This window comes from Poecilia reticulata, linkage group LG4 (genome assembly GCF_000633615.1).
Source record: "Poecilia reticulata strain Guanapo linkage group LG4, Guppy_female_1.0+MT, whole genome shotgun sequence".
Classification (NCBI taxonomy): domain Eukaryota; kingdom Metazoa; phylum Chordata; class Actinopteri; order Cyprinodontiformes; family Poeciliidae; genus Poecilia; species Poecilia reticulata.
This window is the reverse complement of record NC_024334.1, coordinates 16,580,477-16,597,051: the sequence shown is the minus strand read 5'-3', so window position 1 is coordinate 16,597,051 and position 16,575 is coordinate 16,580,477. Positions and strand designations below refer to the sequence as shown.

The 16,575-nt window shown below is 39.8% G+C and overlaps 1 protein-coding gene across 3 annotated transcripts in view; it reads right to left on the bottom strand.

The window, feature by feature from the left end:
• The window catches only part of sned1 (sushi, nidogen and EGF-like domains 1), a 34,507-nt gene that overhangs the window by 11,274 nt on the left and 6,658 nt on the right, over positions 1 to 16,575 (bottom strand). The window contains exons 2-15 of one of the 3 annotated variants that reach the window (XM_008407699.2): positions 13,522 to 13,809; positions 12,266 to 12,406; positions 11,987 to 12,146; positions 11,765 to 11,890; positions 11,357 to 11,470; positions 10,198 to 10,311; positions 9,642 to 9,755; positions 7,599 to 7,634; positions 4,979 to 5,071; positions 4,747 to 4,875; positions 3,139 to 3,258; positions 2,688 to 2,804; positions 717 to 860; positions 123 to 296 (exon numbers count right to left, since the gene is read on the bottom strand). In XM_008407699.2, coding sequence (XP_008405921.1) covers positions 123 to 296; positions 717 to 860; positions 2,688 to 2,804; positions 3,139 to 3,258; positions 4,747 to 4,875; positions 4,979 to 5,071; positions 7,599 to 7,634; positions 9,642 to 9,755; positions 10,198 to 10,311; positions 11,357 to 11,470; positions 11,765 to 11,890; positions 11,987 to 12,146; positions 12,266 to 12,406; positions 13,522 to 13,809 — 1,870 coding nt within the window. The remainder of the gene's footprint in view (positions 1 to 122; positions 297 to 716; positions 861 to 2,687; positions 2,805 to 3,138; positions 3,259 to 4,746; positions 4,876 to 4,978; positions 5,072 to 7,598; positions 7,635 to 9,641; positions 9,756 to 10,197; positions 10,312 to 11,356; positions 11,471 to 11,764; positions 11,891 to 11,986; positions 12,147 to 12,265; positions 12,407 to 13,521; positions 13,810 to 16,575) is intronic. The other 2 variants (XM_008407700.2, XM_017304524.1) reach the window with 2 other exon arrangements.

The following is a 16,575-nucleotide window of genomic DNA, read 5'->3' as shown; positions in this document are numbered from 1 at the left end:
AGCAGAATATCGAGAAAGTTTTGCACACATTTGGAAACGCAGCAACTGTAAGAACAAAACAATTTTTCACATGGGTTGGAGAGGGGTTGGAGAGGGTGCATGTGTTGTTGTGTTCTACAGACCCTTACAAACGGGCGGCTGGGTCCATTCTCCCTGAGTGCCGCAAATGCTCTGCGTGGCTCTGGGCACAGACGTGAACCCTGAATGGCAAACGTACGCAGCAACGGAGCCTGGTGTTGTCGAGGAGAACTGGACTTCGGCGTGTTTGACATGGGGGGGCGGCCCGCAGCCCAGCTCTAAAACGAACGCAAACACGCCGATAAATACGAGCATGGCTGCATAGTAACAAGACGCTCACAGTGGTCTCCCACCAAAGCACACCAAAGGTTATGGAGGTGCTTTCCATCGAGAACCGTCTGTATTTGTCCTGCTAAAATTACCTCCAGCTTGTTGTTAAGAGTGTGTAGACATGAATCACCATGTCTAATCACGTCTTACTTTATATAGCCTACACAGCCATCTATATTTGTAAATGTGGGGCCTCTAGTGCAGCAACACTGCTAAGATTATCTTTAGATGGAAAGCTAATATCTACGCACTTTAACAACTCAGGATATCCTCTGGCCTCGTCTAATCTGTCCAGGGCAACATCTTGCAAATGTCAACATCAGAGGGAGATTAAGACATTGTTGCCCGGTGACACAAAGTCTGCTTACCTGCAGAGGGATGTAGTGAGCTCCGGCTTATTTGACAGTCTTTTCCGCTGTACTCATCAGTGCATTCACATTTATACTTTCCTAGGTAGTGAAAACACGTTCCACCGTTTTGGCAGGGAGTAGAGGAACAGGGGTCTGGCTTTCCTGAAAACCAAAGAAAGGACTAGAATGAAATTCATTCTTTTAAGTACTGACGTAGTTTACTTTTCTGGCATACAGGACGAGGCTAGCTTACATTTGAATATCAAAGAAAAATTAGGAAATGTTCAAGAAAGGAACATGACAAGAATAATACATTCACCCTCCACTTTATTAGGAACGTCATTTTGCATACAAACTGCCTTAATTATTCATGGCAAAGGTACCATTAGCATTATCTAGATATTTTGGTCCATATGAACATGATCACTCAGTTTCTGCAGTTTTGGTGCTCTACAGATAGAGATCAGCTGACTGGTAAGGCCATTAGAGTACAGCATTGCCATCATGTTCTAGAAACCAGTTTGAGGTGGTGTATTATCTTACTAAAATCAACCACCACAAGTCAGAAATTAATGACAGAAATTCTGACCTTCCATCTGAATATTGCAGATGAAATTAAGATCCGCCCAGGCAACGTATTTCAGGTCTATTGTTGCACAAATTTACTGACTATGAGTAAATCATAGGTCTGGGTGATATGTCTTCAAGAAAAAATCTCTGGTAGTTTTCATACCAGATCTGATTTGAATTAAAAAACATTTTTCCCTCACTTTCTTTTTAAAAAAGAAATTAAAAAGAAATTACAAATTACATTTTTCAAAATAGTTGCAGTTGTTTGCACGGCCGTGTCAAAGTCCTGCTACAGATAATTATTTGATGCATATGTGTTAAAAGGCATTTATATTAAGTATTATCTGTAAAACTTGTAACAAAAAACTTAAAACAAGGAATGTTGAGCACTTTGTGATCTTATGCTTTGGTATTTTTGTGTTTAGTTCTCCTAAAATGGCTACTTTATTCTCCTAATATTACAAATATCTTATTGGAATATTATTAACATATATAAAAAAAAAAAAAAACAAGTCTTAGCTTGGCCCTAATATTTCCTTGTAGAATTGTCCTGAATTTAAAGTCCAAATGAATAGAAGCTGTAAAATACGCTTCTGCTGACATCACCCCCAAAATATGGAAACCCAAGGAGCGCAACAAAAAACACAAAATTCTAAATTTCCCCAAATTAACCCAAAAATTAAATTAAAGTGAATTTTGACATAAGCTTCCTTTTAACTGACAGGAGTGACATATCGTGTGGTCTGGTGCTGCTTCGGGGCTCAAAGGGTCGTGTGTTACAGATGGTATTCTGCATGTCGGCTGTAATGACAGGTTCTATGGGCTATTGTTAGCTTGCTGTCATCTTGAACCAAAATATCTTACAATTACGAGAAAACAATCTTTTTATTGAGAAGGAAAAAAAGAGAGGCTTCTTGTTGGAGCCGGCCTCTCTGGCACCAACAACCATACAACGTTCAAAATATTTCAAATCCCCTTGTTTTCGCATTCTTGGTTTGAACTTTAGCAAGTCATCTTCACCACGTCTGGAGGCCTGAATGCACTGAGTTGCTGCCCTGTAATTGGTTGGTTTACTGTTTGAGCAGACAGCAAAAAGAACAGTACATTATGAAGTGGACAGTGTTTGTTTATATAGCTGAAACCAGAAGTTTACGTACACCAAATAAAAACTTATGTTTTTTTTCTCAATGTCCGAAGTTACAACAGAACAAACTTCTTATATATAAAAATATAGGAAGTCTACATCATTCTGTATGTACGTGCCTGATTCTGACAATATTAAGACATAAATATCTTAACATATTATTTCTCTAAATATCATGGCATTCAGCAAATTGAAATTATTTTGGTGACTCTAAGTGACTTTCACACAAACCTGCAACCAAATATTAGTCATAATAATAGTAGAGTGGTACTCACCCACTTCGCAGTGTTTTCCAGTAAATCTGTAAGGACACACACATCTGTAGCTCCCTCCCTCTTCCTTACAGGAGCCTCCATTACGACAGGGGCTCGACGCACATGTATTAAGTCTAACTGGAAAGAGACAGTCAAAAAGAGGAATCATTGAAGAAGAGAGCACTCTAGCTTTAAATCACACAAAATACATCTCTTCCACTCCGTTGAGATTCGAGTCATAATTTGGGGAAATAGCCCATAACTCCGTCATACATACAAATTATCATAAGCCTTTCAGCATTGCAATTTTTCAAGGAGCATTACGAGTGATGGCATGTTTCCTAGGGCATGAAAAGCCACTGTTGGACTTGAGCCTGGGTAATAACGCACAACACATAGGGATGTTTTATGAATGCTGCTTAAAGCCGATTCATATGCAGGCACTGCTGAATGTTTTAATCAATTATTCTACCTTTTTCACAATGTTTGCCAGAGTATCCATATCTGCACTCGCAGGTGTAGCCTCCATCCCGTTCGTAGCAGTACCCGCCGTTTAGACAAGGCGAGGAGTCGCAGACCGACTGGGGCTGTACTGAAAAACACATAACAAGACTTGATTGTGTTCCACTGCAGTGGGGGACAGCAAAGCTCCAAAGTTTTGCTCAAGCACATGGAGATTTGGTTCAACTTCAAAAAAAAGAAATAACCAAAGTTTGTTTTTTATTCAGTTGATTACAGAACAATCAACAACATCAAAGATGTCAATTTTGCCCAGTATTCATGATTTGAACTGCGAATGTTAGAAGTTCACTTATGAAGCTCAAGTGTTTGTGACTACAGGAAACAAATATACATGCAGTAATAAATATAGTGTCGCCAGAAGTTTACACACACTGATTATGGGCACGATGGTCACATTAATTTGGGGTGTTTAAGGATTCTTCAAAGCTGTTATTTTTCCAAATGTGGTGATACAGACTGAAAAAATGCATATATTCAACTAAGTCTTTTAATTAGGAGCTCAGAAGTTTCAAGAAAACCTTTATCGTGCCCATCAGTGATTATGTTTGACTGCAGCAGGAAGTTTCTCTTTGCCAGCATAAACAAGGACTTGCACTCGTCAGACTGACCAATACTCAGAACAATGGAAATGTCCAAGGAACTCGGTCAAAATTTAATAGGAACTGTACAATTTACAACCTTAAAAAGAACCTTTAGCCACTTCTGAACAGCGGCAGATCCCAGCACAGCCAGTTCAAACAATTATATGCACATATAAGTTTGTTAGGATTTCAACATTTTGCAAAGGTCTGGAATAAGGTCCTAACTGTCACCCTTAGACTCAAGGAATGAACCAGAAGCTGCTACCGGAGACTCCAATCTGCCATAAACTGCTCACAGCGAAGCAAGTGTTACATCGCCATGGACATGGAAGGAGAACACCAAACAAGAAGCCTAAGCTCCAAAATTGACACCAATGAAATCTACTAAAAACTACCCACATGGATGGACCAATTGCGAAAGTTTGTTATGTTTATATAGCACAACTATTGAGATGTTAGGTGACACTGAATGGAGGAAAGGATGAGGGAATCAAGGTGAGGCTTTCAAATTTAATACCACTGTAACCGTCAAACCTGGTGGTGGTTGCACAATGCTAAGAGTCTGTTTACTGTTGGCTTAAAGGGTATAACAGCACAAACATCTAACATCTAACATCAACTTCACATAAAATCAACAGCTAAACCGATGCAATTTGAAGACGGCGGAGTGTTTCAACAAACCAAAGATACGCTGGTTTTAAATTATGCCAAAACAGGGAAAGCTTTCGGAATGGCTATGACCTGAAGCCCAGAGAAAAATTGTGGACTACAGCTAAGAAGCAAAGTCTGTGTCAGAAAGCCAACCTAGTAAAAGTTTGAACCAAATATTAGTAGGAGTAAATGTGCAATATTGACTTTTTGATGATTGGGAGAAAATCTACAATTCCACCGTACCCATGACAAGGGTATGAAAACTTCTGACTGAAACTGCAGCTGCCAAAGTGTTTGTTCACCATGCTGGTGCCTCAGGTTCTTACCAGGGTAAAAGTCCATATGATCAGGCTCTACTCCAGTGTGACACGTACAAAGATAAGCTCCTCCATACTCCAAACAGGGACTTCCATCAGGACATGTTCTGCTGTTACTGCACAGGGTCTGAGTTATTCCTGAGTTAGGGGAATTGAGAAAAGCAGGTACATAAATTTTAGCGGAAAATGTCTCAGTCACAGAGTGACCCATTCATCAAGGGATTATTCAGCTCATACCCACCCAGCTGACAGTAAGCTCCGGTGTAGCCTGGAGGGCATTCACAGGTTCCATTGATGCCCACGCAGACGCCCCCGTTCTGGCAAAGGCATTCTACTGCAGAAACACACACACACACCCCCGCACACGCACACACACACACACAGGCAGATGGAGATTGGCTGTGTGAAAGATCCAGTCCTAATAACCATCATCAATGCCACATGTTGAGTGTCTTTCATCTGATATATTGCAAACCCAAGGTTCTCAAACTAGCACCACTTGAGTTTCGAAAAGGGAAAACAAGCGAGAAATGATGATTCCTGTGCTGAGTGTCCATCTAATGAAAGTTAGCAATTTGAGCTAATGATGGTGTACTTCTTTACAGTTTGTGTATCCCAGCAAAATGGACAATGTTCAATACCAAAAATTGTACAGTACTTCCTTTGCTGGATATTTAGCAAGAAGTACTAAATAAATAAATAAATAAATAAATAAATAAATAAATAAATAAATAAATAAATAAATAAATAAATAAAACATTACTTTATGGAAATGTTGACTCCTGAAATAAAATGGAAAGCAAAATTAAACCACATATTTTAACAAAACATGCATTGCCAATCCTAGAGAAACTCATATGTTTATCTTTGGTCGCATTGATTACTGCAACAGTGTCTTCACAGTTCTGCCTTAAAAATCAATGAGGCAACTGCAGCTGATCCAGAACGCTGCTGCTGTGTTCTGACTAAAACCAGGAAGACAGAACACATCACCCAGTTCTAAAGTCCTTACACTTTAGAACTGTAAGGACTAAAGTAGCTCAGAGAATAGACTTTAAAATACTATTGTTGGTTGATAAATCACTGAACGGCTTAGCACCAATATAGAAGATCTGGTGTTGTCATAACAACCTTTCAGACCTCTCTGGTCTTCTGGTTCTGGTTCTGCTCTACATCCCCAGAACCAGAACCAAATATGGAGACACAGCATTCAGCTTCTATGCACCACAAATTTGGAACAAACTTCCAGAAAACTGCAAAACTTTTGTTTTAGTTCCTTTAAATCAAGGCTATAAACCCACCTGTTTAGAGTTGCTGCTGAACCATAATAAATGGAACACTGACCAACATATTTGATGTGTATGATGATTTTAATGATGGCATTCGTCAAAATATAATGTTTGTTACTGGTTCCTCAATTGTTGACTCTATGGAGTTTTTATGATGCCTTGTTGCTGTAATGTGCTCCACAAAAAAACTTGACTGATTGATTGACTGAACATCTTTCTCCATTTTACTTGCCGTTGATTGTGGCAGTACTGGAAAATCATAGCCCTTACTGACGTGGTTATTTGTTATAAGAAAACCACTGCTGCAAACTATCAATTTGCTGCCATTTCTCTTTTCCGACTTCAGAGGATAAAAAAAATAATAATTACCCTTCTGCACAATGCACATCCGCTCCTCACGAACCGTACGAATGTTTTTGTTTTGCTCTCCCTGCTTAATTGCAGCAGTGGATCAAAGGACACGGCTGTGTCGTGGCTTAATGGCTCCACCTTTGAAGTAACCGGGAACTCTAGCGGAGGGCATTCATTTTCCGGTGATATGGAGCATATTTTGTGACCAAAAAATACAATGCCCCTGGGGCAATTAACGGACTGTTAATTCGAGAGAGCCACTTTGATTGGCCACCTGCGCCGCCCGGGCCCTTTGATCTGAGAGCCTGATTAGGCACGTCTGAGTCCGGCTACTTTCTCTTCCTTGGAGAATCCTGCTCTATTTTTCCCCTGCTGTGCCTTCCAAGTGAGCCAGGCAGGAAAGTATTTGGGAGATTTAAGAGAGACTATATAAGCACTGATAGTTATTTCAGCTCAGGGGTGAAAAGCAACATGCATTTGTAGGAGCTCAAACCTTATTAAAGGGCACTTTTAGCAGAGGGAACAAACACTTGCAGCAGCTGGTCTCAGTTGGTTAAGTGCAATCTCTTTTGAAAGATGAAAGTTAATCTCTGGAACAGGAATAGCATGACACAAACTCTACATGCTGTGTGACTGGGAATGAAATTTTTTAGTGTAAATGGCTAAAAACGATAAATCACGTGACGCTATGGCTCCGTTCCAAAGAGGAGCAGTTTTGAAAGCATGCATACTTCAGCAGCACGGGCTGAAGAAATGACTCGAATACCACCGTGCTGCCTCAACTCATAAACTGGCACTTTTTAGGTCTAGACGAAACGCTTCCTCTTGTTTGTAAACTAATAAAAAAGGCACTACAAAGCAATTATTCGCAGGATCAAGCAACCGGTTCCTGTAGTAAACTGGGCGAGGTCGTGTCACTTTTGATAATTACGATAATTCATCACTACAGCCGAGTCTTCCAGGGCAGACGTCCACATTCCTGTGGGATAGCACAGCTCTTCTTCAAAATACCTCAGTCTGCCTCTCTACCTGCCCAGCTGCCTGCACTTAGCAGCAGAGAACAAAACCTGCACACTTTGACAGCGTTTAGAGCAGAGCACAGGAACAGATCCAAAAGTCCAGCAGCAAAAGTATCTTCAACCCAGTGCATTCTTAATCTCCCCAAAAAGCAGATGTAAAACAGCAAAATGTGAACTATTTTTGGCAAAGCTTCTCGGTTACCTGTTTGGTTGTGTGGATCAGTGGAATTCATCAGCTCTGAGGAAAAAAGGCAACAATAGAGGGTTATTTTTATTTTATTAAAATAATACAATTTAGAAGATGAAACATCTTTTATATTGAAAAATATACTGGTTTCCAAAAGAATTATGGAAATAAAGAGTTTGAGAAATGAAGAATGAGAAGGAAAACATTTTTAGAGAAAAGTACATCTTATTCCATAAATAAATATGAAACAATCACCATAAACTGTGGTGTCCAATTTTCTTTCCCCACATGGGCCAAAATTGTCAGAGCACACAGAAGATTATTTTGTTTTTCAATAAAAAGCACACAAATGCTAATTATTTTTACGATGTAGACAGTACAATATTTTAAGAAAAAGAACAAAGTATTCTGACTGTAGTAGAAAAATAATAGTTTTACATCACAGAGATAACAAAAAAATAAAGCAGATAACTACAGTAAATCAGACAACATAAATCTAAGCTTATAATTCTGTATTTGCAGAAACCAGGTTAGAAAGTAAAGGAGAAAAAAAAATCTGAGACTTAACTATTTTGAACTACAAAGTATCTACAATATTAATTTTTTTTATTTTATTCTAATAAGATTTCACTCTCTTATTTTGGTCCTAAAATAACTTTCAAAAAGTTTGGATGTTGGCAGTTAGGTCTACAAATAATAAGAAGCATTAATGATGACTCTTGAATTTCATAGACAAAAGACTGAAAGAGCTCCAGCTTTTCAGGAAAAGGAGGAGGAAATAACTGAACTGTTTAAAAACAATGTGAACTCTGCAAATTAGAAGTCATTTTTGTATTTTTCCCTCCAAAGTGTCTGTCAATATTAAATTCATAAAAACTTTGGCTGGACTTATACTGAGGAATGGTTTTGAATATAAAGGTTAAAAAAGCTAATTTTAGCAAGTTGTCTCTGTATTTTTATTTAAAGTAAAATTCACTCTATTGTACCCTATTTCTTCAGTCATGTCTTTGTTTCATTCAATAAAATTTCATTTTCTCTTTGTAAGTAACTTTTTGTTTCTTAAAACCTAAACACAGAGGTAAAATCATTTTCCTCTTATCATAAAACAAGCAAATGTTAAAATGCAGGAAAAAAACTTGACAAGCTAAATTTAATCAAAGGACCAAGGATATTTTTGCAGCTCTGGACATTGTCAAGGTGTTGAATCCGTATTTACTGACCTACTCTGATCTACTGCTTTTTCTTTTTTATTTGATATTACAACACATTGAAAACATTTTATATTTTGTCACATTACGTCCACAGACTACAAAAGACTATGTTGCTTTCAATAAGTAAAAGTGTGCTGTGCATTTGTATTCTGCTCCACTGAGTCAAGATATCTGCTACAATCAGAGCTGAAAGTCTATTGTCACATTTCTCTACCAGCTTTAAACATAGAGACGAGACTTTTTCTTGTTCTTTTCTGCAAAATAACTTACACTCAGTCAGATAGGAAGGGGATAATCTGTAAACATCAGCCTTCAGTCCTTATGAAATGCTTAAGGATTTAAGTTTGGAGCTCTACTGAACCATCGTAACACAGGAATATTAATTTATTGGTATCAGAATAAACCCAGAATCCTTTTCTCAACCCTTCACAGCTTTGCACGGCTTCATGTCGATCCGTCAGATAAAATCCTGCAGAAATTCATTGAAGGCTTTTCTGCACACAGAGTTTCTGGCCACACAGCTGCAGAAATCCTCTCTGAATTCATAATTCTTTCCACTTTTCAAAGTTGATTATTTTAAAGGCACATTAATTTGGCTAAGAGCGTGCCAAAGTATGTTAAAAATGTTTTCAGTGGCAGTACATCCACAGATCCTTGCAACTGAACAGGATCGAGAAACAGAAAAACCCTCTTCCCACCAACAGGTCTGAGAAGCGAATGTTGCAATTAGTCAGATATTGTAAACTGTCTGTGGAGGGGCTTGTGTTACTCTGCAAAGGCAACCAGGATACAGTTGATGAAGGCAAAAAAAAAAAGTTTTCTATGAGTTTCTCTTGCTGAAACCCACCTGTTTCACAGAACGTCCCACTGAACGCAGCGGGACACACGCAGATGAAGCCGGTCACCCGATCCACACATTCTCCTCCATTCAGACATGGCTGGGATTCACATTCGTTGATGTCTGAAGAACACACCGATATCGAACAATCAAAGGTGAATCGAGAGGCGGATGTGTTCAACGGTAAACTGGATTAGCGGGATTGGCCTCGCCTAGTGCAGGCATAAAGTTTCATTGACCAGGTGTCTGGCATTAGGATTAATCTGGTTTCATGTAGAAGATTTGTGAACTCTGGAGGGCCTGATCATTTCATTTCCTCCTGGATTTAAGTTACAAAACTAAACATCTACATGGGACTTGGATGAGAAAATGACTTTTTGCATACTGACTTCACCGAAGGAAGCCATTTGAATGTTTTTAAAAGAAGCGGTGCTTTGAAATCACTTCGAGTAAGACCAGTTTGTCTACCAATACCAATTTGTCCAGATTGATAAAGTTTTTGACACAAACCGAGGATAATGTAGAAAGAAGTGAAAATGAGTCGACCGAGACAAACCCCACTCACCTGTCTCACAACGCACCCCGATGAAACCCGGCTCACACACACAGGTGAAATTGCCATCGCCTTGTACACACGATGCATTGTTAAGGCATGGTCTGTCTTCGCACTCGTCAATGTCTGCAACACACGCGCACACACACATACAGAAAGACACACTCAGGAAATATTTACTCAGCTGATTAATATATCCTCCACGCGACTCCCCTCATTCTGCAAATATGTGCTGCTGGCTGCGAAGGTATTAGAAGAGGCTTTGATACTTCTTTGCAGGCTGATCGACTTTGTGTTTGTGTTGTAAGGTGCTTAATGAGCGCTTAGGTTCCAGGTAGGAAGGAACTTTGTTCAGCATGGTAGGAAACTACATCTCCATTTTAAGTAAACATAGCTTTTTCTCATATCATATTGTCACCTTCCTGAAATATTGGCCTAAGTATTTTTTATTTTTTTTTGCCAAAAGTGACTTTTGTAAAAAAAAAAAAAAAAAATTTGAAAAAAGAAAAAAAGACCACCTTTTTCATTTAAAATTATGTTTCAGGCATGAGACTACACCGCAACAAGAAAAGCGCATCTTAAGCTTTATAGATTTTTATTTTTTCCCCAAAAGATTCAGACATGTATTCTTTTGTTTCCACTTTACAATTATTTCTACGTTGTGTTGCTTGGTTACATGAAATCGGTTCAGATCTTGTCGACTTCCATTAGCAGGTTCTAGAAAATAACTTGAAGTCATTGGTTGTCAAAGACTAAAAAAATATAGAAATGATGGGCTAAGGTGCAAAATGACCGGTGCTTATGGTAACAAAACGTTTATCAGTTGCGTTTGTCAAAAAAATAGCCAGTCATGTGGCTCTCTTCCAAATTGAAGACTGTTTACAGATTGGTGATTGGCCAGAAAACTCCCATTCTCGCCTTCATGAAAATCGCACAAAAATTCATTAAAAGCAAATTCAAAATAAAAGGCTTATATAAAATATCACTCACTGCTTGAAGTTATTCTGTTTGTTCATTAACATCCTATTGCATCAGGATTGAAAAGGGAGACGCATGCAGATATCACACCCAATCCCAATAGAATGGAAACACAAACGCTGCATAAATGGAGGATTATAAATGGGAAGGCGACTTTGAGTCATGACAGCCTGAGGAAATAGATGGAATGTACCTATTTGGCAGTGAACCCCCATGTATCCGGGAGGACACTCGCAGATGAAACCATTAATCCGATCTTTACAACTCCCGCCATTCTGGCACGGATTGGAAGCACACTCGTTGACATCTGCAAAAACAGGAGGAAACACAAGGGAGGCACTATGATGTTTTTAATTAAAAGGAAACATCTGGTAAACGATTGAGACGACTTCCAAGGATAACACATCTGATTGGCGCAGAGCTGATACAGGTATTAAGGAAATACTCAGGTGTCCCTCTGGAAAGTCTGCTGAAATCTAGCTATTTTTTTTACAAGCCGACATTATTTTTCCTGGCCGTTCTCGAGTAGACAAGTAGTTGCTCGCAGCATGCACGTGTGTCAAGCTAAACACAGCAGGAAGCAGTGTCAACCATAACTCACTGATTTGGCACCGGCGGCCGGTGAAGCCAGCCAAGCAGGAGCAAGTGAAGGAGGGGTTGCCTGTAATACAGTCGTTGATGCACTGGCCTCCGTTCAGGCATGGACGCAGGTGCAGACACACCGAGGCTGGAAGATAACGGGAACGGGAAGCGGAGTGACGTCAAAACGTGAAAGGTGCGATTTTAAAAGAAATGTTCTTCTTTTAAGGAGTGCGGCTCTCACCAGAGTTGCAGCCTCCCACTTCCACGTTTGCGTCGTCTATCCTGAAGACCCATCTGCCCGGGTAGCCGACGTTGGTCGTTTCCTCTAAGCCGACCACATCAGTGGTGCGAGAGCCCGGGATGTTGAAGTAGCGCCTGCCGTCGCCAGCGTTAAAGCCTGCCTAGGAAGACGGTAATAAACGGGACGGATGTGTCAAAGGACTGATAATAGAGAGATTCTGAACCACTCCCGACAGATGGGCACTTTGTATCCACAAGCAAGATAAGAAAGGGATCTTACCTGTGCCGCAATGCCCCCCAACCCCACTAGGTTTCCTCCACTGCTGGCATGCCTCCCTGTTGTCCAGGTGATGTTATTGTACTGGAATATGGTAAAGGAAAGCTCTCCGTCTGTAATCAGCACCACCTGGAAAGTATTAACCTGCACAGAAGGAAAAAACAGCTTTGGGTAAAATAATGACTTCATTAGTTGTTGATGCAAGAAAAAACCTTGAATACCAAAGAAAAATCTCTACTTAGATAACAAAAGGGGAGTAAAATATCAAGAACTGTGCAAAGATAACAAATACAAAACCTTGAATATATTTGGCTAAAGGTTTACTTTCATTTTGCTTTCGAAAAACATTAATACCCATTAGAGAGACTGATTAGGAAGGTCAAGCCTGCAGGCAGGCCGGTAAAATATATTTGTAGTAATTTAATTGAGTTAAAGGGTTGTAAGCTATGTGGGATAATGACTTGCATTATAATATAGAGGTGACAGACCTCCAGGGGCAATACTTGGCAACGATGGGAGCACATATCTGTCTGAAAGGTCCCTAAACTGTGTGCATCTGCAAATAGGGTATCTTTACATATATACAACTCTTAACATGCATGAAAATGTGTGATTGTAACATGAGAAAACAGATTCAAGACGTATAAATACTTTCTCAAGGCGCTGTAAGTTGCATGGTTTTCGCGGTCATTATTTTCCACCAAGTTTCTGCTTCCTTAAAACTCACTCCAGTACGTAACTCTTATTTATTATTTTTAAATGTTTTTTGCATACTTGTTAAACATGTCACTATGTCCTGGTATCATGGAGACAGATAATATGTGGAAAAAATAACTTCTCTGCCTCCTTCCTGTGATCCTACTGCTATCTGCAGAAATTCTCAGCTCCCGGGTCAGAAACAACCAATAAGAGCCGGGAGGAGGGTCTTAGCACTGTTAATCAAGCTCATGTTTGCCCTGCTCCTACCCTGTCTTTTGCTCCATACTCCACTACAGCTAGTTCTGCAAAACCGAGCCTGCCTTGAATGCACAGGCTAGTTAACATGGCCACCAGAGACGACGGATAATCAGCTTTCCTGTAATGTTACGTATACGATTGTGACTGACAGCACTAACCCCCTCCAGGCTCTGATAGGTTGCTTCTACCCAGGACCAGAGTATTTCTATTGTATTGTATGATGAGATCAGATTTTGAAAACACCCAAAGTTACACTACTACTTAACTCGATGTTGACAGAACAGATTTGGGTAAATTTGTACCGGCGTTTGAGAGTTTCCTCCAAAGAAAGTGACTTGGTGCCAAGTAGAAATGAGCACCCATGTTGCGTTGAAGTCGGGGAACTCTGCGAAGTACGTCCTGACATCACCTGAAGCCCTCCTCAAGACGGAAGCATCCTGGCTCTGCCTGTAGAAGACGCTCCCTGCCAGACGGTTGTCCACATCGGCCCAGAACGGCGCCACCACCCTTCTGTCGCCAGCAATTGGAAAAGCCACCGGTGTAAACTGAGAGACCTCCCTCAGGAAAGACACCAGACCGTTGTTGTTAACCTGAGGAGAGGAACCAATAAAGCCACATGAATAAAACACCCCACATGTCAGCCTGAAGTTGCTCTGACTTGTTTATAGGATTAGGTGGAGTTAGGCGAAAAGTGCTGAATGGGGAAACATAAACTGCGTCACTGGGTAAACTCTGGAAATGAGCAGTGAAAGCTGCTTTCGTGGAAGTTGGCACTTCCTACTTAGCAAACAGACGCTTCCTTTAATTCAAACGATGACAGCAATAGAGAGAACCTGCTTTCTGTTGCTCTCACCTGCAAAGTCAGCACACCTGGAAGAGCATTTGTGGTCTTTAAATCTGCAGCAAAGTAAATCAGCAGCAAAGTAACCAAAAACCTTCAGACAAATGAAAGGCAATGCAGCAACAAAACTCCAGGAAAATGGTGTTTCCACATGAAGGTTTGCTGCTTGATTTGCTCATAACTGGTATGACTGGGAAGTTATTTAAAGATGTCAACCTGGACTTAAAAATAGCAGCTAAAACATCACACACACACACGCACACACACACACCCACACACACACACACACACACGCGCACACACACACACACACACACACATATATATATATATATATATACACACACACACACCCACACCCCCCCACACACACACATGTGCGCGCATAATTGGTAGATTTCGATGTCAAATCATTGACTTTCAACATTTTTTTCTTTCTGATGATAAAGGAAAGAGGCATTTCTGAAAAGAGAATAAATCAACATAAAATGAGTATAAATAAGAGAAATATCTTTTTTTTTTATAAAAAATTACAAATGATTTATACTCATCTCAATAGTCAAAGGAAGAATCTTTATTGGCATTACAGCAGACCCTGAGCAGTATTCTGCATGGTTCAGTCTTAAATTTATCTTTAAGACTGACTGACCTCCTTTCCATCACCCTAATCCTTAGCTCCCTTCACTGATCCTCTGTCAGGTTCAGATCAGGAGTTTAGATTGGGTCACTCCAAAAACTTGTAAAAAAAGAAAAAAACATCCAGTGAGAAGAAACATGTTGGTAAAAACCCCCCAAAGATTACCTTAAGACTTAATCTAGCAGTGATGCGAATAATTTTGTGCTTATCTTTATTAGCACCTTAACTACTAATAAGCATTTAGCAGATTCTGCTTATGACTAAATGCTACCTTTTTAGCATTCAGTAATCCTACAGAAAGTAAAAGGTTCACATGACATTCATTTACTCACTTAATTCTCTTTATCTGGCTAAATTCCACAATACACATTTAGTCCCCACTGAGTCTCCAATAAAAGCAGACAAATCTGAGCATTTCTGACTCTTTGTGATTAATACTGTTTTAACATGCAATTAGGGAAAAATATCTAAAATTGCGCCGAGCATCATTAGGAGTTGCAAATGCAAGTTAAGGCGAAACAGAATCTGCAAAAGGAAGTCTGAGAAACACATAAGGAGTGAGTTGTTTACATAGCTCTGCAGAAGGCATGGGCCAGCTACCAGCTAGACCAGAGGTGGGTAGAGTACGCACAAATTGTACTCAAGCAAGAGTAGTACTACTTCAACAAATTTTCACACAAGTAGAAAGTAGTATTTTAAGAAATTTTTCAAGAGTGGAAAAAATACTTGGTGAAATGGTTCCTCTAGTGCAGTGTACCTGATCAAAACTTCTGAATATCTAAAAATGATGTCATCAGACAGACAAAACTATAGTTGTGCAAATTCTAGGATCTTAAAGACTAAAATAAAAAGACTTGTTTACAGAGCTTGTGTAGAAGCAAGAAGTGAAGTGATAGTAGTGATACTTCATAATAATATTACTCAAAAAAAGGTGCAGTGAAGTGAAATTTTTTCCAAAAAGTTATTCGAGTAAATGTAACTTGTTACAACCAACGGCTAGTTTCAAGGTATGCCAATACTTCAGAATGTTACGCTTTAAAACTGATTTAATTTTTTTGCATTCTTATCACAGCATGATAATCTAGTTTGCAGGTGCAAACGCCCAGTTAGGGAACTTCCCTGATGCAAAGTGATATAAGAAGTGATTTATGTTACAGCACATAAATGAACGTAGTGATTCCTCAATTTCAATGTGGTGACAGATTCTGAGTAATTGCTCTAATAAAGTTAGAACCAGATAGTTTGATAGGACAGACTAACTGTCCTATCAAACCACCAGTGTGGAAAGGTTCATCCTGCAGACAGAGAGGATGAATCCCAATGAAAGGCTTTCATTCATGCATTGTGCTGGAGTATTATTAGCATGGGAAGAGTCTGTCCGCCCCAGCTGGCACCTTTCCTTTCTGTCCTAAAACCCCGGTGTGAACTCTCTTCGCTTTCACGCTGAGTGGCATGTGACAGTGACAAAGCAACATCGGATGGCTGAACTCGGCTCCGCGGATGCATGAAAACCATAATTTGAAGAACTTTGCTGTAAAAACAGCGGAGGAAGTTTTGTTTGGCACAGCGCAGCAGTTCAGTTAATTGCCCAACCACAGTCTTCCCCTCTGAATCAGCGTGATGTGGTGAGAATGTGGCTGGTGCAGAGAGAGAAAAAGAGATACAAAGAGAAGGAGAGAGAGAGAGGGGACGGCCTGCTGAGGCAGAGTTCAGGGGTCAGCAGGGGTCAGCCGGAGCGCCATCTGATACCAGGAAAAATAATAATAATAATAATAATAATAATAATAATAATAATAATAATACAAGAGCGAGGGCATAGGGAAGGATCGGCAGAATTCCCACATCTGCATGCCCACTAATGAGAGACCTGTGATGACA